Raw genomic sequence first — 23,012 nt, 5'->3', positions numbered from 1 at the left:
AGGTATTACAGTCTGTCATAATCTTGCTTATTTATTTCTTTACTTACTGTGTTTTTTCCCTTCTAGAATCCAAGCTTCAGGAGGGCGGTCTCCTTTTTGTATTGTTTTGTATTCACAAATGGACCGTTCATGGTGCCTGGCAAGTAGTAGGCACTGTAGGAATGAATGAATGAATGCATGAGCATGTGAATGAAGGAATGAATGAAGGTGGGTAGTGTTAGAAGCACCCTCCAAAATGGTGTGTCAGAAACATCAAAAGGTATTGTTTCAAGATCACCAACACATACCCAGCTCCCCACTCCATTTTATTTTTATTTTGTTTTTGTCTTGTTTTAATATCTTATCAGCTTTACAGGGTTACAATTGTCTCAAACATTTCTAAAGTGTAAATATCATCTGCATAATAAGGTTGTTATAAAATGTAAACTTTCAGTGTTGTTTTAATTTAATTTTATTATTATTATTATTATTATTTTTTTGAGACCAAGTCTTGCTTTGCCGCCCAGGCTGGAGTGCAATGGCACGATTTCGGCTCATTGCAACCTCCGCCTCCAGGGTTCAAGTGATTCTCCCGCCTCAGCCTCCCAAGCAGCTGGGATTACAGGCACCCTCCATCATACCCGATTAATTTTTGTATTTTTGTAGAGATGGGGTTTCATTCACCATGTTAGCCAGGCTGGTCTTGAACTCCTGACCTCAGGTGATCTGTCCCCTTCGGCCTCCCAAAGTGCTGGGATTACAGGTGTGAGCCATCATGCCTGGCCTGTCTTAATTTTAAAGTCTAAAAATCATACTTTTTTTTTTTTTGGTCCTTTTGTCTTTTTTTTTTTTTTCTTTTCATACCTGAATGTTCTGCACAAATTGAAATTGTTATAGTCTATCCCTCCCTGGCCAGGGCAGAACAGGCCTGGGCAGAGGTGGTGCCTGCCCCACTTTGACATGGGGCCTGCCTCCTTATCCCTGTTCCTTAGGCACTGCCCCAGAGCCATGTGTAAGTCCCCCACTGTTGCTAATAGGGGGCTTTCTTCCTCACAAGTGGTGAGAAGAGGGAAAAAACACAACCAGACGCTACTGTCCTAGATCAGTGGATACCAAACTTTGTTGACCCGGCTTCCCAGTAAGAAGTGTATGTTACTTGGTGACCAGTAAACATGTATATACACAACTATACAAATACAAATTTCACTATGTGTTACTGCAGATATATTGTAGTCCATTCTATTTGGTTCTAGTTTGTTACATTCTGTTCCATTAAAACAGTGCTGCTTATGATCCATTGCGTTCATTTCATGACCTATGAATGTATCTGGCCCACAGTTTGAATAACAATGTTTAAAGTATAGGCTGGGCGTAGTGGCTCATGCCTGTATTTCCAGCACTTTGGGAGGCCAAGGCAGACGGATCACCTGAGGTCAGGAGTTCGAGACCAGCCTGGCCAATATGGTGAAACCCTATCTCTACTAAAAATACAAAAAAAAAAGAAAATAGCTGGGCGTAGTGGCGGGCACCTGTAATCCCAGCCTCTTGGGAGACTGAGGCGGGAGAATCGCTTGAACCTGGGAGGCGGAGGTTGCAGTGAGCTGAGATTGCGCCACTGCATTCCACCCTGGGCACGACAGAGTGAGACTCCATTTCAAAAAAAAAAAAAAAAAAAGATTTAATTCCTTTTTTTTTTTTTTAAGCATTTTTTGCTAACCATTTCTTCCTACAATACGGGCTCTTGTTTGCTTTTCTTTTTGTGCATTGATTTTTTATTTTTAACAGGGAGTTGATTTTTATTCCCCCAGATGGTTTTTAATTTTAAAAGAAACTTGGGCTCATCCATAATTTTTTTTTACTCATTTTTCCATGTAATTTTTCTCAGTTTTTTTTTCTGGGGAGTGTTAGTGTATATATACACACAAAAATGTGAGTGTGAATACACACATACTTTTCTATAAATGAATATTCTTCCCTTATTATTTTGAATTCCTCAACACTTAATGGTGCGTGGCCCTCACAGTTATTTATTTATTTATTTATTTATTTATTTATTTTTTGAGATGGAGTCTCACTCTGTCGCCAGGCTGGAGTGCAATGGCGCAATCTCAGCTCACTGCAACCTCTGCCTCCCGGGTTCAAGAGATTATCCTGCTTCAGCCTCTTAAGTAGCTGGGATTACAGGCACCCGCCACAAAGCCCAGCTAATTATGGTATTTTTAGTAGAGGTGGGGTTTCACCATGTTAGTCAGGCTGGTTTCGAACTCCTGACCTCAAGTGATCCACCCACCTCGGCTTCCCAAAGTGCTGGGATTATAGGCATGAGCCACCGCACCTGGCCTATTTCTTTTTTTTTTTTTTTTTTTAATAAAAAGCACTCCACGGCCGGGCACAGTGGCTCACGCCTGTAATCCCAGCACATTGGGGAGAACAAGGTGGGCGGATCACTTCAGGTTAGGAGTTCAAGACCAGCCTGGCCAACATGGAGAAACCCCGTCTCTACTAAAAGTACAAAAATTAGCCAGGCGTGGTGGCGGGTGCCTGTAATCCCAGCTACTCAGGAGGCTGAGTCAGGAGAGGCTTGAACCTGGGAGGCGGAGATTGCAGTGAGCCAAGATTGTGCCACTGCACTCCAGCCTGGGCAACAAGAGTGAGACTGTCTAAAACAAACAAACAAAGAAAAAAGAAAAAAAGCACTCCATATTCTTGTCTTCAGATGAGATGCAGATATTTTTCTAAGAAAGCTCCAACTCTCAAACTTACTACACAACTATAATCAAGTTATAGCCTTCTCTCTCCTATTAGGAACATTAAGTGTAATTTTTCCTGGCCTAAGAAACTTGAGCATTCTATCCTTTGCATATTTCCATTTTTAAAGTTTTCAGGTAAACCATTTTACTACTCCAAACTGTTACATGAAACCCAAGAAAATGCTTGAAAATGAGACGTGGTGCCGGCCTCTCTCGTGGTCCTTCCAAGCTCAGCCTGACACTGTGCTGTGGTTAGTGGTAGCACCCACAGGGTTCCCGTGGTTGTGTCCTAAAGATGTCTTTTGTTTGTTTGTTTCCTCTTTGGAATGCCAGCATTGCTAAGTATGAGATATGTTGAAATTAGTGTCTGGATTGTAAATCAGCAATTTCAGACCTTTCTTATTGTAATACGCCAAATAGATCAGGATAGGAACCTTATGATCCAAGCGTGAGAAAATTTCTTCAGTTAATGTTGGGAGATGCCTGGTGTGGTGGCTCACACCTATAATCCCAGCACTTTGGGAGGCTGAGATGGGCGGATCCTTTGAGGCCAGGAGTTCAAGACCAGCCTGGCCAACATGGTGAAACCCTATCTCTTTCCTTAAAAAAAAAACATTAGCCAGGCATGGGGACCCACACCTGTAATACCAACTACTCGGTAGGCTGAGGCACGAGAATCTCTTGAACCTGGGAGGCGGAGGTTGCAGTGAGCCGAGATCACATCACTGCACTCCATCCTGGGTGACAGAATGAGACTGTCTCAAAAAAAAAAAAAAAAAAAAAAAATGTTGGGAGATGGCCACAGTGAACTGACCAAATATGGAATTAAACCTCAGCTTGATGTTGACAGTGCAGAGACCTGGGCAAAAGACTTTCAGCAGCCAGGTAGTCATGAGTCGGTGATAGTAGCTTCCTGAGCAAGGGAGAAGTCCCGGTAGTGAGTGTGGGGTGTGGGGTTCATAGAAGGCAGATGTAGGGAGTGATGAAAATAGAGGGGGAGCTGAGAATGTCGCAAAGCTCTTCCCAGTGAATTTGTTGAGCCAGGACCACCAGTGCATTCGAATAGATGACCATTTTATCTTCACTCGTCCCATCTGTTTGCTGGAGGCCCTTCCCACTGCTGCTGTTGGAGATGAAAATCAATCAGATTTGGTTCAATGAAAGACATTGTACAGCCAGTTTCATTGTCTGTCTTGTGTCCAAAAGGAGATTTTCATGATGCTGTCTGCCATTTATTGAGTACCTGTAGGTAGGGCTGCTACTGAAGGTGTTTTATATTATGCCATCTTTGAGCCTCCCAACTATCTCTAAAGTGGGTCACTGTTATACCAGTGAGGAAGCCAAGACTTCCCATGGTGCTGTGATTTGTGCAGGGCCACTCAGGAAACGTCTGTGTGGCTCCAGATCACCTATTCTTACTATTCTTCAGCCTGCCTCTCTGCGTCTGGATCAATTACCTTGTGAACGTCCTGCACAGTCCTGGGGGTTTATTCTGCTTAGCTTTTGTTTTTATTTTTATTTATTTATTTGTTTTGAGATGGCGTTTCACTGTTCTTGCCCCAGCTGGAGTGCAAATGGCGCGGTCTCCACTCGCTGCAGCTTCTGGCTCCTGGGTTCAATCTGCTTAGCTTTTAAATGGTAGCATACATTAATATGGGTATACAAGGGTACAGTAAACAAGTTACTTAGGTTAGGATTAGGAGAAACCACGTTCTTGGCTTACGGTTATTTCCCTGAGAAGGCCAACTGGTTGTCCTTCATTTGTTTGTCATATTTTTTTTGTAGCGTTAAGATTAGATGGTCCCGCCCTGAAAGCCACCATGATGGGAACAAAAGCCATTGGGTTTCCAGAATTGAGACAATATCATTGCAGAAATGTTTGGGTCACATGTCAGCCATGGCCCTCAGTGTAGCTATTGCTGGTTTGGAGCCTTAGGTGCAAGGGATCAGAAAGGCAGGTCCCACTGGCCCAGGGGTCCACCGGGAGCCTTTGATGGAATCAGGCCAGACCCCTACTGTTGACAGGATTTGGTGGTTTGTTTTATGTTTTCCAAATTTGGTAGTTACCTGTCTCCTGTCTTTCCCCCGAAACCTCTCCACTCCCATCCAAAGGAAGGGATGAAGCTTCCAGGGCAGATTATTGAGTGGCCCGCCTGATTTACTTGGAAAGTCTCACTGCTCCCCCTGAACTATTCTGGGTTTGAGAATGTGTGCGTGAAAGGAAAAAACACTTAGGAATGTTGAATTTTCCAAAGTTGAAATCTTTCAGGTCTTTAAACATCCGGTTGGTTAAACTGAGAACATTGATGTTTAAGCATAGAGTGTCCAGCCAGACTCTGACCTGTGTCTGGGGTCAGGCCTGCACGTGGGGGTGGGTGACTAGGGTGGTCAGAGGTTCCAGCCCCTGGCTGTGGTTTTGAGCAATTCTCCTATTCTCATTGCACCAGAAAGAGTTAATTCCAGTTGCACGGCTTGCTGATGTTGTTGATAATAAAGTATTTTAATGGGCTCTGTGAATAATGTTTGTAAGGAAACTACTTGGGTGAACTGATGATGAAACACAGATTTTTTTAAACTTTTAAAAAGATTTTAGGAGTAACTTGTTTTTACAGCTCCTTCAGTGGGATTTTCTTGGACTGTCCCCTTCCCCCATGTTAGTTAAACAGCTTCTTGTTTGCTTTCTAAATGTTGGAGGACAACATCAATCTTACTGTTGGCTGAAAGCAGGAGGTGGGCACGGGTTTATGTAATTTAACTTCTTTTCTCTGCAAATCAGTAAATATTTACAAATGACCTTATCAAACAGTTTGGGTACATTCGGTCACTTGAAAGTGTGCAGCCAGAGGAGCGATTGCCCGTCGGCCTGCTGCCAGTTCCAGGGGGGCCTCAGAAGGAAGGACTTACATTTTTAAAAATAGGCTGTCCATAGACCAAACGCTTCACAGGAAGTGGGCCTCACAGGAAGCCTCCCTCTCTCCACAGAACAGTTTTAGAAAATTTGCATTTTAAAGTTTGACTTCTAAAGATTCAACTCTTAATGGCTGGAGTTGATTGCTGGGAACTGAGGAATCCAAAAAATAAATAGTGGATTCTGAGTTGAGCTTCACCATTGCTGCCTGAGTTCTTTTGTTGCTTAGGGAAGGTTAATTACAGAATTCCATTCCAAGAGTAAATGTCATTCTTTTGTGAGTAAGCTGGAAAAAAACAAGGGGATTACTTTTCTGTTTTTATAAAATGGTCCCGATGTCATATGGTTTTAAAACATAACTAAATTTCTGGAGCAGAGCAGAGATGGACTTTTGGGGGTGTCTCGGCCCTCTTTTTTTTTTTCCCCAAACTTTAGAAATCTGACACAGTTAAACCCATTTTTAGAAGACAATGCACATGTTCTTCAAAGTTGATGCTGAAAAACAATGAGATTCTCGTTTTATTGGTAGTTTGGGTATGAAAATTGTAATATTGTTGTATCACCATAACCTGGTAATAATATGTTCATTTTGCCTATCAAACATAATACAAATAAGATTGAAGTGCATTTTATGGAGTTCTGTTGTCAGTATAATATTTAAGGCTGGCAAACAGTCAACAAATGAGAAGCTTTTACAAATAAATAAGTGATAATAGCTATACATCTACTTATTGCAAAGTACTTAATAATTCTGTATTAATAATCCCTTTGTATTTTAATTTTCTTTGCAGAGTATTGGGAAAGGATCGTTGTGGTGCATAGACCCAGAGTATAGACAAAATCTAATTCAGGCTTTGAAAAAGACACCTTATCACCCACACCCACACGTGTTCAATACACCTCCCACCTGTCCTCAGGCATATCAAAGGTAAGCAATTCAGACTTCTTTTTTTGGTCTACTGAAATGGCATTATTTTGGCAGAGACCTGCGCGGAAATTAATTTAATAGGCCGTACGAGATTTTAAAAATAACTGCAGGTAAATGAGAAAGAAATTAAGTATTATTAAGAGGCATATCCATTGTTGTATTTCCTACAAACCTTACCGCTGCTGCAGCGTCAGAGGAATGTGCTTCCAGAAGGCTTCATGGTGGGTGAAATCATGTCTTCCTGGGTGGAAACATTTACAAAGAAAAGTTGACAGCTTTCACATCTCGGTGTGTGTCACGTTTTGTTGGGATAAAAGTACAGGAACGAGTCAAGCAGGCAACTCCATCATCCCCTCATCTGGCTGGTCTCTGCAGACGTTCAGTGGAGGCTCACTTAGTTGTCCCCACTGTTGTCTTTTGCAGTCTCCATGTAGACGGTGCTCCCAGGTGACCATTTTGTTGTGGTTACTTGGTCTTTGCTTCTTCAAGGAGAACAGTAGAAACAATAGAGACATTTTATCCTCCTCACATGCCCGTTTGTTTGAGACAGTAAGGTCATGGGTACCATTTTTACAAATATATCATTGGAAGGGAGGGTAAGTAGCCTGTCACTTTTTTAAAAAAGTGTCTTAATGTTAGATTCCAAAAGAGAGCCAAATAATCAGAACCAAATTTTTAAGATCGATTTTTATCAATACATAGTGCTTGAGTTTGAAATGCATTCCTCAGCTCTACAAAAAATATTTAAAAATGTATAGAAATGTTTATCGTAACCACCTAGTTAAGAGGAATTATCCTTGGACTGCAAGTTGAGGTTAATTAGGGATGGCATGATGTCATAGACTTCAGGAATTTTACAGTCCACTTCTTTGCAGATTCTTTTCCTAGTCTGCTGTTTGTTCTGCAGGAGGGAGCACAGAGTGATCTTCTGAAATAGCATTAATGAAGTTCTTCTGCATCTCAGTTGAGAAGCATTCCGTCACAGGCCCTAGACAATCAGTCTTCAGCAAGAGACAGGGAGGAACAGCTGGGCTCTCTGAGAAGACTGCTGTATGTCTGCCTTTGCTAGGCGATTAGCGTGATGGTACCCATAGCAACTGGAGCGTCTCCATAGTAACGCGTAGCCGAGACAGGTGCAGTTGCATCACAAGGCTGTTTGTTGCCTGGCAAAAGGACAGGCCATTAGTACTTAGATATACGCTGTTGCCTTAGAAACAAATAACCTTACATAGCAACTACAGTTGATTTGAAAGGTTTGATGTGTGGGGGGGAAGGTTGTAGCAGCTTTTGTCTGTGTTCATAAAAATCGGTGGAAGCATACTTTATTCGAAATGACAACTTGAGGTCATATAGCTGTAGGAGAGAAAGTGGGATTTTCCAAAGCAGCCCAGCCAACATCGTAGACATGTCCAGAAGGACAGAGCCATATGCTTGGTTTTCTCCTTGTGGCCATAGCCACTCCCCAAATGGAAGAGAACCAGGATTGGAGTGGAGAATTGCCGATGTACAAGGTTGGTGAAGGAGGACATGACACTAATTATTGAAATATTTCCCAGATTCTTATGTTTCTTTGTCATTCTAACCGGCTCCCCCCCGCCCCGACTCTCCAAGCTGCATGGAATACCCTTCCCTGGCTTTTCCACTCTGCACCTCGGAAGTATTTCATCTCCCTTTGCTTCTAGGAAGTTAAGAACATGAGTGTTACTCACTGGGTCATGTCGTTGGTTCCTTTAGACCAGTATTTTGTTGCCAAATGTGACCCCGAGGGAAACACAGTAATTATTTAATAATTTGAAGGATTATAGAGGAGCTCTGGGGGTTGGAACAGGAATGCATATTCAGGCGAGAGGCATTCTGAGCTGGCCTTAGCTTAATGACTTCATTTGATTTTTAATATAGACATAAAAATGCAGACGAACCAGAGCTTTTGTAATGAAAATCATTTCCAAAGGAATATTTCAGACCCCACTCTGTCACCTCCAGCCTTTCTCCCCAGTTGGCTGAGGGGGGAAGAAAAAAAAAAAAAAAAGCAGTTTCTGCTTCTGCCCATGCGGTGCTTAGATTTCACCTCCACAGAGGTCACTGGCGGTGGAGGGAGATGACAGATGATATTCTAGTCTGCCTCTTCCATGCCTTAAGTCCATGAGAACAAGTCACTTTCTCTTTCCTGGGGACTGTCATCCCTTCATCTGAAAGCTGAGAGTTTGCTTCAGGATCCTCTAGTGTGTGAAATTGCACTGAAGCCACTGAACACTGGGTAATTGTACAATATTTCTGTGTCTTACAGTGATGTGGCGTTTGGTTCAATTCTAAGCCATCAGGCCACTTGTTGACCTGATCTAGAGAAGATGGAAGTGAAACAGAGCGAGTCATTAAACAGGGACCCCAAAATACCGAATTGACTTGATCTGGCTGGGTCCACTGTGATGCGGGGAATCACCCGTCAGCCCCTTGCTGGATCGCTGTGAGAGGGGTACCTGGGAAGTGCTTGGCTCTCACGGGGCTGGTACTTAGCATACTGAAGAAGATGGTGATTATACTAGATGGGCGGTTATTGCTAGGACTTGCAGGTGTGCTTGGCAAATGTCACTCTGAACTGAGCTGCAGGTGGCTGGAAATGCTGTGGGAAAAGCGAGGCATTTGAAAGCACTGCCCAGACCTTGCTCACATCCAAACACCATGCTAAATATTGAGATGTGTAGACCCGTGCCTGTGTTTTCTTTTTTGCTTTTTTTTGAGACGGAGTCTTGCTCTCTCGTCAGGCTGGAGTGCAGTGGCGCAATCTTGTCTCACTGCAACCTCTGCCTCCCAAGTTCAAGGGATTCTTCTGCCTCAGCCTCCTGAGAGTAGCTGGGACTACAGGCAGGCGCCACCACACCTGGCTAATTTTTGTATTTTTAGTAGAGACGGGGTTTTACCTTGTTGGCCAGGCTGGTATTGATCTCTTGAACTCATGATCCGCTCGCCTCTGCCTCCCAAAGTGCTGGGATTACAGGCGTGAGCCACGGCACCCGGCCCGTGCCTCTGTTTTCTAAAGTGCCCTTTTGAATGTATGTGAGGATGTTCTTCCACACCTGCTTTGTTGATATCAAATTTGTGAATTGTTTTTAATCGAAGTTCAGAGCTCAGTGTGGAGTACTTCAAACCAAGTGACTTAAACAACAGAAACTTACTGACTCACGGTTCTGGAGGCTGGAAGTCTGAGAACAATGTGTCGGCAGGGTTGGTTCCTTCTGTGGGCTGTGAGGGAGGGTCTGTTCTGCCCCTCTCTCCTAGCTTCTGGTGGTTTACTGGCATTTTGCTGGAATGCTTTTGGCCTTCCTTGGCCTGTAGAAACATCACTCTGATTTCTGCCTTCACCTTCACTTGGCGTTCGTTTTCTCTGTGTGGTGTCTATGTCCAAATTTTCCCTTCTTGTAAGGACACACTGGTCCTATTGGCTTAGAGGCCCATCTTTCTCCCGTAATGACTCATCCTATTTAACTAATTACATTTTCAATGGCCCTGTTCCCAAGTAAGGTCATGTTCAGATGTACTGGGGGCTAGATCTTCAACGTAGGAATTTTGGGGAGGCATAAATCACCCCATAGCAACCCTTTTCTAAAGGGAGACATTTTGCTGATAAAAATATGGAGAAGCAGAAAGTAAGGAACTATTTAAAGAACAAAATGGTGGGGTTGGGGGCAGGGGTGTCAAAGGGATTCGCCTGAAGTTGCTCCCAGTAGCCAAAGCTGGGACAGTGGTGAGCAGCGCAATAAATACCATAGCGTTGGATTATAACTGGAAATATAAAATAAATACCTATGAGTCCAGACTGATATAAATAAATGATTGAATAAATAAACAAACAAATAAATGAGAGAAGAGACACAGTTCCCACGCAGAGAGTTCCAAATGCTTGATGTAGCTCTTTCTCCACTGAAAGAGGTGGGACGGAACTCTCCACTCCTGGAATGGCTGCACTTAATGACCTACTTCTAAAGATTAGAGCATGGAAAAGGTTGGAAAAGGAAGTTTGGAGTGGACAAACCTGGTGAACAGTATGCCACAGGTGATGAAAGTACCATCTTCAGTGATGTGATGTTGATACCAGGTACCTCTCATAGGACATCATAAATTAGGCACTTCAGCTTTGTGGTCTTTCTCCCCAAACACATAACCCCAGTCTAGTCATGGGAAAAACATCAAACAATGATTTTGTCCTTCAGCAGGGACATTCTACAAAAATAACTTGATCCTCACTCCTCAAAGCCCCAAGGTCATCAGAAACAGAGAAAGTCTTAGAATCTGTTACACACCAGAGGAGGCTAAGAAGGCGTGCTGAGCAAATGTGTCCTGTGATGTCCTGGATGGGATCCTAGAACAGAAAAAGGACATTAGGGGAAAATTTGCAACATATGAATTAACTGTGCAGTTTAGTTAATAGTGATAGTAATAGTAGTATGCTGCATGTTTATAGCAGCACAATTTGCTGCTGCAAAGATATGGAACCAACCTAAATGCCCATCAACCTATGAGTGGATAAGGAAAATGTGGTATATATACACCATGGAATACTACTCAGCTGTACAAAGGAACAAAATAATGTCTTTTGCAGCAACTTAAATGGAGCTGGAGGCCATTATTCTTTTATTTTATTTTATTTTTTGAGACAGGGTCTGACTCTGTCGCCAGGCTGGAATGCAGTGCCGCGATCTCGACTCACTGCAATCTCTGCCGCCCAGGTTCAAGTGATTCTCCTGCCTCAGCCTCCCAAGTAGCTGAGACTGCAGGCACCTACCATGACGCCTGGCTAATTTTTGTGGTTTTTAGTAGAGACGGGGTTTCATCATCTTGGCTAGGCTGGTCTTGAACTCCTGACCTCTTGATCTACCACCTTGGTCTCCCAAAGTGGGATTACAGGCGTGAGCCACTGTGCCCGGCTTGGAGGCCATTATTCTAAGTGAAGTAACTCAGGAATGGAAAACCAATGGAAAACGTATGTTGTCACTTATAAGTGGGAGCTAAACTGTGAGGAAGGAAAGGCATGAGAATGATATAATGGACTTTGGGGACTCGGAGGGGAGTGGGGGGAAGGTTGGGAGGGGGATTAAGGATAAAAGACTATCTGTGGGGTGACAAGTGCACTAAAATCTCAGAAATCACAACTAAAGAATTTATCCATGTAACCCAAAACCATTGTACCCCAAAAACTATTGAAATAAAAAAATAGTATACCAGTGTTGTGACAAGTGTCTCATTAGTAATATATGGTGTTAACATCAGGGAAAACTAAGTGAGGGGTATACAGGTGAGGGGTATACAGGAGCTTTCTGTGCTATCTTTGTAACTTTTCTTTTCTTTTCTTTTTTTTTTAAAGCAGTCTCTAAAATGCAGACTCATTGATCAATTTTAAATATCCCAATTGTTTTTGGTAGAATGAAAAGTAAAATCACTGCATCACTGAGAGTTGCCTGACCTACTTTAGTGAAGAGCTGATTGTGAAGGGCTCTTGCTTTTGCCTCATTCTCTGGAAGATCTGCTGAGCCACACGAGGGGTCTCTTTGTAGTTTGGATACCACAGTTCTTGGAACGTTAGTTTTGTGAAATGGCACTCCACTGTGCTTTGTAGAGTACCCGTGGCTGAGCTCGGGCTACTCAGGCACACCGAGCCACGCCAGCTTGCTTGGGGAATCTACACCTTTGCCAAGGAGACTCTGGCGTGTGGCCTTCGGAATCTAGATCTGGAAAGTGGAAGGAGGGGTGGTGTATTTGGGTTGCTTGCCCGTACCTCTTCGGAAAAGTCCACTTTTCCGAAGATCAGAACATAAAGTTCTAATCTTTATGTTGCCTGTGCCCCTCCTTCCTAGATACATCATTTCTCATTAAAGAATATGCGTATTTTAATGCTTCCAATAGACATTGCCAAATTGCCTTCTGATTTTACACTCGGTTCTAATCCACATTCCCACCAACTTTTTAGGAAATTTCTATTTTTCTAACCTTTCTCAATGTCTGACAGTTAAAGGAAAAGACAGTTCCTCAATGGGCGACCTTGACTTTGTGATTTTGGTACTTATAGTGGGAGTATTTAAACTTTATAACACTACATTAACACCCTATAAACAGTAGCTCTCCCCATAATAATGTTTATGACAACAGATTGTTTTTAGAGAGTGACATATATATGGGTCTTATGTAATACCTTCTCTGCTATAGGCACCAATCCAAAGTCAGTTTCCAGAAAAACATTTTAATCCTCTCTCACCATGGTTGGAGAACAGGTTTTGCATTTAATCAAACAGTATGGTTTATGGAGAGTTTCCTGGATGATTGGTTTTCAGAGCCAGCGTTGTTTTGTGTTTCCTTGGTAATTCCAAGGAAATCCCAACATCCTACGTACCTTTGGCCTCCATGATGGATTGGCCGTGATTGGGTGTTAGATGGTCAGAAACTGATTGAGATGGTTTTTTTTTCTTTAATGAGCTTTCCATTTTTTTGCTTTAAAATTTTCAATGTAAAAATAGTGACATCATAGTCTATATTTCATGTAAAGTATTGTGGCTTAACATGTACAAAGTTAGAAAAATCCACAAGACTTTCATTTGTTGATCTAGGTCTAAAGATTTATTTTTTGGATGACTATAAAATTTGCAGAGTTAGTACATTTCAAGAAAGTTTCTTGGCTCGATGCAGTGGCTCACGCCTGTAATCCCAGCACTTTGGGAGGCCAAGGTGGGTGGATCACTTGAGGTCAGGAGTTCAAGACCAGCCTGGCCAACGTGGTGAAACCCCGTCTCTACCAAAAAATATAAAAATTAGCTGGGTGTGGTGGCAGGCACCTGCAATCAGCTACTTGGGAGGCTAAGGCTCCCAATTGCTTGAACCTGGGAGGTGGAGGTTGCAGTGAGCCGAGATTGCACCATTGCACTCCAGCCTGGGCAACAGAGTGAGACTCTGTCTCAGAACAAACCAACCAACCAAAATAAAGTTTCTTTTACTCTCATCTTTTTTTTTTTTTAAATAAATTCCAGACATTTAAACTTCTCCTTTAGCTGTTTCTCGTTGCTTCTTCAGAAGAATTTAATGAGCCGCAAAAAAGAAAAAAAAAACCCACACACATTAATGGCCTCTCCAAAGATTTTGGCCTTTCTGATATTGAGGTTCTTAATTAAAATGGCAGATTTTAGTGCTGACTCAGCAAGTTCTGTTTTATCCTGCCTGCTGCCCTATTGATGTCCTTTTTTTTTTTTTTTTAAATGTTAAATGTCTTCATAGAGTAACACTGCTAAGGGTATAGAAATTGTACAGGGTGGTCACTGTATATTCAAATTAACAAAGTTATCAGTCGTTGTTCACCAGGTAAATAATCTTTGGCTGTCATAGTGAGGCTGGGAATAGTTGATTGGGGAATTGCATTGGGAGGAAGGTGGGGAAGGTACTGAGGTGTTTAGGGAACTCATCCTTTTAGACAATTAGAAGATTAGAAAATCCTTAAAATGTTAATCTTGTTAACATAACGGTGTTAATTCCTCCACTCAGAATGCTGAATTTGCACACAGCAAGGAATAGCTTATTCATTGCTTGGATAGGATCCAATAATTTTTTAATTTATAAGACATCTTTCATTCTAGTTATTCAGAGTGTTGTGCATTTAATAGTTGGCAGAAGCACTGCAAAGCCACAATGAAATCAGTTTTAACTTCCATTGAAGGAGTTTAATTGTTAGATTGTTGTGTCATTGCAAGTATTAATTCAGTCAAGCATAAAGAAAGAATGCAAGGATTTAGATTAGTTCCTTCATTATTACACTTATATTTACTTGAAAGCAACATATTTGATGGAAAACCGAAATAGTTTTTTAAATGCCCCTCATATTCAATACACTTATTTGGATAAGTTTAATTTAAAAGCGTGAGGCATTATGCATTTTGAAAGATTATGTTTAAACAGCACTTTTTGCTTGGAGTAATTTTTAAAAGAATATTAAATTTAAAAAAATCAATATGAAGCTTCATGGTGCTAAACAGGTAGAAGAGTGTGGTAAATTAATGCAGTAAAATAGATGTGGGATTGAATACCAGGGCTTTCTAAATTGTAGTACTTCCAAATATAAATTACATTTTGTTAAAAAATTGGAGGGGATGAAGAATAGGAAAGGCTTAAATTGTAAGGGCACACTCTTTAAAAAACACAGTGCTCATTTACAATGGGAGCTTTAAAAATCCATTAGTTGGCTATAATTTTATTTTCATATCATGTTATCTTTTGACTTCCATTATATTTCCTGAGTTGGTGTCATAGAATAATTTTGGTCTCAGCATTTTGCCTTCAGTATGCTGTTCATTGTACGTTTAATTCTGAGTCAATCTTGTGTTGTTTTATTTAAATGGGAAACAGTCCCTGTTATCTTTGAGCACTTTGTATCAGGGGTAGCTCATGAATATTATGCCCAGTCATCCAATTTCATTCTGCCCTCACACTCACTTTGAAAGTCGAATGTTTAAGTAGCCGGGCTGATTATATCTATTTTACTCAGGTACTGAGTCAAACTCATGGCTGAGAGAGCCACTCCGAGTTACCTTTTTATCTTCTGACCTCCTGGGGTGTCCTCAGTCCCTGGTTTGTATTTTAATAGCCAAAGCGTTAGAAGTTCTTTAAGTCTACTGCAGATAAATTTCCATTGACCTAACTCCTGAGATGATGGATACCAAAGAAACTCTGTGTTTCCAATACCTCATGAGAAGAAAGTTGCAGTGTTGACGGGCCTAGTAGGTGCCTGGAGTCTTTGCAGATTTGCTTGGTGAGTGTTTACTTCTCGGGATAGCCAGCCAAGGATTCCTGAGCACAGCAACACCTTAGGCATTGTTAGAGGGGGAAGTGTCTGCAAAGTGGGGCTCACCTGCATTCTGCATATCTGTCAAACCCCTTGCCTTCCCAGAGGAGGAGAAATTGATCCTCATGTTAGAAATAGGAAAACTGTCAAAAGTGCATGAAATTCCGTGTACAATGTGAAACAACAGGCGGCACTTTCTTTGTCTTGTAGCAGCTTAAAAATGGCAAATTTTTCATCAACAATAGAAAATAAAAACCTGCTAGCAGCACATCTAAGATGGTCCCATAGAATATTTTTGATCTCAGCATTTTGTCTTCTCCAGGTTCTGGTCACACTAAATACTTCCAGATTTTCTAGATTAACAAAGGAGGGAGATTAAGAAGTAGAGGTGCAGTATAATTAGATGGGAAGTGGAACCCATCATTCATAAAAGATTTGAAGAACATAGAATGGGGGATTGATAAGGAAAGTGATCAGGCTGGCAGGGGCATCCCTGTGTTACTGTTGAAGAACTGGGAATGTGTAACCCGGGAAGAGCACCTTCAGAAGGTTAGCATGCCAGCCATCCTCACCATCAGAGAGGACAGATTTGGACTTGATGGATTGAAGTTATAGAAAGAAGGATTTGGGATCAAGACAGAACAGCATCTGACAGTGTGCCAGGCACATAACAGAAGCTGGGTAAATGCTTGAGTTGATGGGTGGATGGACAAATGAAGGGGATGAAGGTAGAATGAGCTACCCCCAGTGATGCCAGTCGAGGCTAGACAACCAGCTGCCAGGGTCATCCCAAGATTTAACTCTTACTGGAGAACTGCAGGGTTATCCCTTCCAGCTCTTGAGATGTTGTTTCTGAGTTTCTTGAGCTGCCATGACAGTTGAGGCATATCCCTCTGCAACATGGTGTTTGTAGTTTATAAGGTGGAAATGAAACTTGAGAGAATAGATGCATAGCTTTGTTAGCCAGCAATGAGAGGTCAGGCTCTTCTCTTGAGATTAAGTGCAGATTTCAAGACCGTGATGGGACTAATTCAGTTACTCTTCATTCTGTGTCATCCAGCTTTTTGATTCATGCCCTACAATTACCTCCCTTGTTTTAGTGACACTTCTTTGCATTTCCTTCCGTGTGAATAAAATGATCACGGCAGTGTTTTGCCAAGCAGAAGATCATTTCCAAAAGCTGTCCATCAAATCATCCCAACCTCCCCCCTATTGTTTATCCACTGAATTAATGAGAATAACACCCACTCTTAGCATAAATCTCCGTGGAAGAGCCAAACTGGTGTCCTTGTTTTGTGGAAGCACATGTTCTTGGCCAGAGTCTCTGATCACATTCATAACCTTTTGTTTTTCTTACATAAGGTTCGTGTTGCATTATTTGTCAAAGCATCTCTGAGACTCTGCTGTGGATGTGAGAGGTACGGAAAGAGCGTGGGAAGCATCAGAGATTCCACATTAATTCCTAACTTTTGCTGATTTTTAAATCATCTGGAGAAAACCTCCATAAACCATTGAGACACATTAAAAAAAAAAATCCTTATCTTCTCAAATTGAGTTGCTTAATCACCATAGTCCAAGTTGAGACATGTTTCCTGTGTGTTTACTTTTAAATGGAAAGTTTTGGTCAAAGTCTGTTTATGAGCTGCTTATTCCAACATATGTCTCTCTAACACACATCAGTTCTCCCCTTCCCTCAGAACACACGCCCCAACCAGTTTGGCCAGAAGAAAAATGAATGGGAAAAAACACATTCAGAGGGGAAAAAAATATTACCAAATTTTAGTAGCTTTTTTTACCTCCTTCCCCTGTACCCCCCTTCCTTCTTCTCTTTCCTCTGTCTTTCCCTTTGCAGCTGTGGGTCTTCTGAATGAAAGCTTTTTGTTTGTTTGTTTTAACTGTAAGGAGAGCAGAGTTTCTTATCTTAGGATTCTTCTGAACTGGAAATTGCCCCCCACCCCCAAACCCTCCTATTCTTTTCTACTGATGAGAAACACATCGAGAGATTTCCCTGCATTTCAAGCTTCCCAGAAGAGTCCTGCGTGGGAAGTGGGGGTTCTGGCCTGGCTTTGGTGCATTCACCAGCCCCCAGGCCTCCAGCCCAGGCTTAGCTTCACCTACATTTGCAGGGGAGTGGCCCCGAATTGGTGCTGCAGATGGGCACAGTGGCTGTGTCACCCTCAGGAGGAAGAGGCCAGTCCGAGGAAACAGTGAGGAAGCAGAGAAATGAGAAAGATCCCACAGTCTGAAGCTCTCAAAGCGTGACTCTGGCTTCCCCGCCTGCCCGATCCTGCCCGCAGTAGAGCAGGAGTCAGAAACTCTGTCCTGGGCCTGTCTCCCATGAGCTTTAGTGCCCCAGAGAGGTCCTTCTGCCTCCCCAGCATCGGAAGGAGCAGGATCCGAGAGAACCACACGCTTGCCCTGGTGTAGGCGGGGACTGGAGGGTTTCCATGCTTCCTCCCAGCTCCTGCAGGTTGGCCAATGTCGCAGCAGGCTCAGAGCAGATCTTAGTTAAGTCTTAGAGGCTCAGGTTAGAGCCTCACCTGGGCCACTCACTAGCTGTGTGACCTTGGACATGTTACCTGAAGCCTCTGGTCCCCGAGCCTCTGTTTTGTTACTCATTGTGGCATAAGAATACTTGTCTTAGGCTGGGCATGGTGGCTCACACCTGTAATCCCAGCACTTTGGGAGGCCAAGGCGGGCAGATCACCTGAGGTCAGGGGTTTGAGACCAGCCTGGCCAACATGGCAAAACCTCGTCTCTACTAAAAATAACAAAAATTAGCTGGGTATGGTGGCAGGCACCTGTAATCCCAGCAACTCACCCAGGAGGCAGAGGTTGCAGTGAGCCGAGATCGCACCGTTGCACTCCAGCCTGGGTAACAAGAGTGAAACTCTGTCTCAAAAACAAACCAACAAAAAGAATACTTGTCTTAAACGAGTGCTTTAGGGATTAAATGAAGTAAAATGATGTACCAAATGCCTAGCCCTTATGCCTGGCCCGGGGAAAGTCAATGAATTTGATTTCTCCTTCCTCACCATTGCCACTGTCTTTTAATAATTGCGTAGTCTTGTTTCTGCAAATGCTGCATACCAAATTTTTTTTTTTCTTTGAGACAGAGTTTTGCCCTTTCACCCAGGCTGGAGTGAAGTGGTATGATCTTGGCTCACTGCAACCTCCTCCACGCCTCCCTGCTCACCCCCAGGTTCAAGTGATTCTTCTCCCTCAGCCTCCTGAGTAGCTGGGATTACAGGCACCCATCACCACACCTGACTAATTTCTGTATTTTTAGTAGAGAGGAGGTTTCACCATGTTGGCCAGGCTGGCCGTGAACTCCTGACCTCAGATGATCTACCCACCTCGGCCTTCCAAAGTGCTGGGATTACAGGCATGAGCCACCGCACCCAGCCGGCTGCATACCAGTTTGGCCCTTGTATGTATGGTTTTGTATTGTGAGGAATCTTTTTACACTTTATGTTCTGTGCTTTCCCCTAGATTTAAGATCTGTGAAAACCAGGACCGTTTGCAAGTTCTCCCAGTGCTATAAACTTCGCATGTAGGTGTTATTCAAAATATATTATTTATCAATGATTTCTCTTAGAATGCATAGCATAGATTATAAGAGTAGTGCAAAATATTTTCCTTTAGTTGCTCTCGGATGCCAGAAATCATTGGCTACCCTCCTCCCCTTTACAGTCACAAGTCCAGATGTTTGGAGGGGGAGGGAGAAGCTGGACTCTATGAAAGACAATTTAGCAATTTTGCAGTGTTGGTGTTTCTGACCTTCCATCTACTTCCCCATCTGTCTGCCAAGGTCCGGGTGCCCCTCTGGGTATGCACAAGGCCAGACTGTTTGGACCTGGTCATTCTTGAAGCCTAAGACACCCATCAGGCTGCCCTGGGATAGAAAGGTTATAAATTCCAGGCTGTTGACTCCAAGGCACCAAATATTGTCACAGGAGGAAACATTTTGCAGCTGCCGTAGAAAATGTAAATGTGGCTGGGCACGGTGGCTCACGCCTGTAACCCCAGCACTTTGGGAGGCTCAGGCAGGTGGATCACCTGAGGTCAGGAGTTCAAGACCAGCCTGGCCAATATGGCGAAAGCCCATCCCTACTAAAAATACAAAAATTAGCCGTGCTTGGTGACACGTTCCTGTAATTCCAGCTACTCAGGAGGCTGAGGCAGGAGAATTGCTTGAACCTAGGAGGCAGAGGTTGCAGTGAGCCGAGATTGTGCCACTGCCCTCTAGCCTGGTGACAGAGCAAGACTCCGTGTCAAAAAAAAAAAAAAAAAAAGAAAAGAAAAGAAAATGCAAATGTGCTGAAGGTGGTGCAGGCCAGGAATTGCTCCAGCTTTGTCTTGTTCATTATTCCTTTGAAAAGAAGCCTCCCTCTGCTCCTCTGTACATTTCTGCGGAACTGGCACTTGAAAGGTAAGGCGCTGGAGCTCTCCCTGCCCCAGTCATAATGGGAAAAGTTTTCACCCCAGGCCAGCCCAAACACTCAATTGTGTTCTTTCTCTACCAGATACATAATCCGTGTTTAAATCTCTTGGCAGTCACTCATTAGTTTTTTTCCCCTACATTCTTTTCTTCTTTGATGAGAACAAAGCCAGGCTCCTCCCAGCTCCCAATCTTGCTTTTCTCTCCCAGGAAATCTCCCTGTCGCACTTTGATCCCATAGGAAGAAAGTCACCCAAATGCTATCCTTCTCTACCTGCTAAAAGAGGAAGATCACAATTCTTTGTACTACCAAATCTGTGTTCAGAACTCACAAATCTGTGGTGCCAGAGGCCCTGATTTTTCTGGAGGCATTCTGGCGGCATACCATGGCCTGACTACCTAAGGACCCCTCTCTTGGGCACCTCCCCCACCCCTATTTTTAATGGACTGTTCTTGAGAAAGGAAGGATTGGACATACGGTAACTCCAATGGAATTTTATTCTTATTAAAGCCCTTTGAAGTTCCCTCTTTCTAACACCACCCCTTCTTACCCTCACCCCTTAGATGTGGCATGTTCCATCATCAGAGTTGTTGAAGTTAAAGTTATAGGAAAACCAACCTGAATTTCTCTAATACAACTCTTTGATGTAGAGTAAAACAAAAATCTATTTCCATCCGATATTCTAGGCTTCTAAGAAATGAACTATGAAAGTAAGCTGTTTAGCACTATAGGATTGTAAAGAATTTTAAATTTATTTTATTCCATCTGCTTTGGACTCCAAACCATTCTGGATTTTGATTGAGAGGCAGAAAACCAAGCATTTATTGGGCACCTACTGTGTGTCAGACTTGGTATACAGACAGCATGTGAGAGGCTATCACGTGCCTATAAAGAGCAGGTCACACAGCTTGCAGATGGCTGAGCTGGGACCTGAGCCGGTCTGATCTGACTGTTCTGACCCTATAGCCTGAGTTCTTCTCGAGGTAATTTGCCACCTTGTGGTCATTGTCTTCTGCAGAAACATTCTTTGGTGAGCTTTGGAAAGGAAGAATGACATATCACTTGTTAAAAAGGAATTTAGGGTTTGTAGCATAGTGAGAGTAAGAGGGATGGGAGGTGAGAGTTCCTGCCATTGGAAACTGGGAATGGTGAGGGAACAATGACAATCAGAGGGAGAGCCATGGAAATTGATGGGGGAGGCGTGGGGAGGAAGCAGAGAGGATTCTGTGTGGACGGATGGATGGATGGGTAGATGGATGGATGGATGGATGGATGGATGGATGGATGGATGGATGGATGGAGGCACCGTTAGGAGAATGGGGAAGGGGTGACTAAGGATTATGAATGCTTGTGTGTGTGTGTGTGTGTGTGTGTGTGTGTGTGTATAAGGATCACTTCTGTTTTAGACAAAATCGAAAAGCGAATGTAGGGTGGGGAGAATCACACAATAATATTTTAGAGATTATTTATACGTTCGTTTAATAAGAAAAAAAGAGAGTCAAACCTCGCCATATTATAAAGCTTTCTTGCCCATGAATTCTTCTTAGAGCAAATGAGGGTTTTCTCTTGTTTTGTTCCTCTTAAATTCTCATTTTGGGAATAAATGTCTATACTACAGCTATCTTTCTAATCATTTCTTATATGTAATTTTTTTTGATATGTCTGTAGGGAGAACTGACAAGGGCTCTCACCATTTTGAATTTAGATTTTTTTAAAAACATTGTTGTTAGAGCAATATATTTTGTTAACATTCTTTAAAAATAAAAATCTCTCTAACCACCGTCCTTAATCTCCAATATTGTACACAGTAAATATTTGTGAAATAAAAATGAATAGATATAATTAGCATCCTTTTATTTGATATTTAAGTCATAAAATGGATTAAAGACACAGGGTTAATTTTATTTTGTTAAGGAACAAGCAGTGAAGATTCTTCCAAAAATGCCTGGCTGATTTCTGGTTGACCCAAGTGTATAAAAATAAAGCTCTAAATAATTATCAAAATAGTGGTTGTAAATAGCATATTTGCTGAGGCAAGACTTAGATCGTAGGAATGATGAGCACTGTTGGTGATTTTGGCTGTGCCAAGTTCAATGGACCACTTGTGGCCAAACGCTACATGTGAGGATGTTTTCAGTAATCTAAGCAGGTGTAGGAATGATACTCAGTTTGAGAGACTCAACTGAAAGTAATGTGCTGGACCACTGAGTTGTTTTGGACTAATTGTCTTGGAAAACTTGGGGGGTTTTTGGTCCTTCCATGCCCCCAGCTTTATTGAAATATAATTGATAAATAAAAATTGTGGATATTTAAGGCGTACAGTGTGATGTTGTGATACACACATTATAAAATGATTACAATAGTTTAATTAACATATCTATTACCTCATATAGTTACCATTTGTGTGTGTGTGATGAGAATAGTTAAGGTCTACTCTTTTTCAGGTCTGTAATCCCAGCACTTGGGGAGGCTGAGGCTGGCAGATCATAGGGTCAGGAGTTCAAGACCAGCCTGGCCAAGATGGTGAAACTCCATCTCTACTAAAAATACAAAAATTAGCTGGGTGTGGTGGCACACGCCTGTAATCCCAGCTACTCGGGCGGCTGAGGCAGGGAATTGCTTGAACCTGCGAGGCGGAGGTTGCAGTGAGCTGAGATCACACCATTGCACTTCAGCCTGGGTGACGGAGCAAGATTCTATCTCAAAACAAAACAAACAAAGCACAAAACAAAACAAAATCTACCTTTTATTAGTAAATTTAAAGTATAAAATACAGTATTATTAACTGTAGTCACTGTGCTGTAAATTAGGTCTCCAGGGCTTTTATTTTATTTTATGTTTGACGAAGTCTTGTTCTCTCGCCCAGGCTGGAGTACAGTGGCATGATCTTGGCTCATTGCAATCTCCACCTCCCAGGTTCAAGCCATTCTCCTGCTCCAGCCTCTCGAATAGCTGGGACTACAGGTGCGCACCACTACACTTGGCTAATTTTTGTATTTTTAGTAGAGACAGTGTTTTGCCATGTTGGCCAGGCTCATCTCAAACTCCTGACCTCAGGTGATCCACCTGCCTCATCCTCCCAAAGTGCTGGGATTACAGGCGTGAGCCACCACATCCGGCCAACTTACTCATTTTATAACTGCAAGTTTTTACCCTTTGACCAACATCATCTCATTTCCATCAGCCCGCC

The 23,012-nt window shown here is 42.6% G+C and overlaps 1 protein-coding gene across 13 annotated transcripts in view; it reads left to right on the top strand.

Moving 5' to 3' along the window:
* FOXN3 (forkhead box N3) overlaps positions 1-23,012 on the top strand; it is a 462,140-nt gene that overhangs the window by 258,048 nt on the left and 181,080 nt on the right. For all 13 annotated transcript variants that reach the window (XM_054447786.2, XM_063651974.1, XM_054447790.2 and 10 more), the window contains one exon: positions 6,429-6,565. In XM_054447786.2, coding sequence (XP_054303761.1) covers positions 6,429-6,565 — 137 coding nt within the window. The remainder of the gene's footprint in view (positions 1-6,428; positions 6,566-23,012) is intronic.

Source organism: Pongo pygmaeus, chromosome 15 (assembly GCF_028885625.2).
Source record: "Pongo pygmaeus isolate AG05252 chromosome 15, NHGRI_mPonPyg2-v2.0_pri, whole genome shotgun sequence".
Taxonomy (NCBI): Eukaryota; Metazoa; Chordata; class Mammalia; order Primates; family Hominidae; genus Pongo; species Pongo pygmaeus.
The sequence above is the reverse complement of the archived record's forward strand: the minus strand, read 5'-3'. Positions and strand labels throughout refer to the sequence as shown.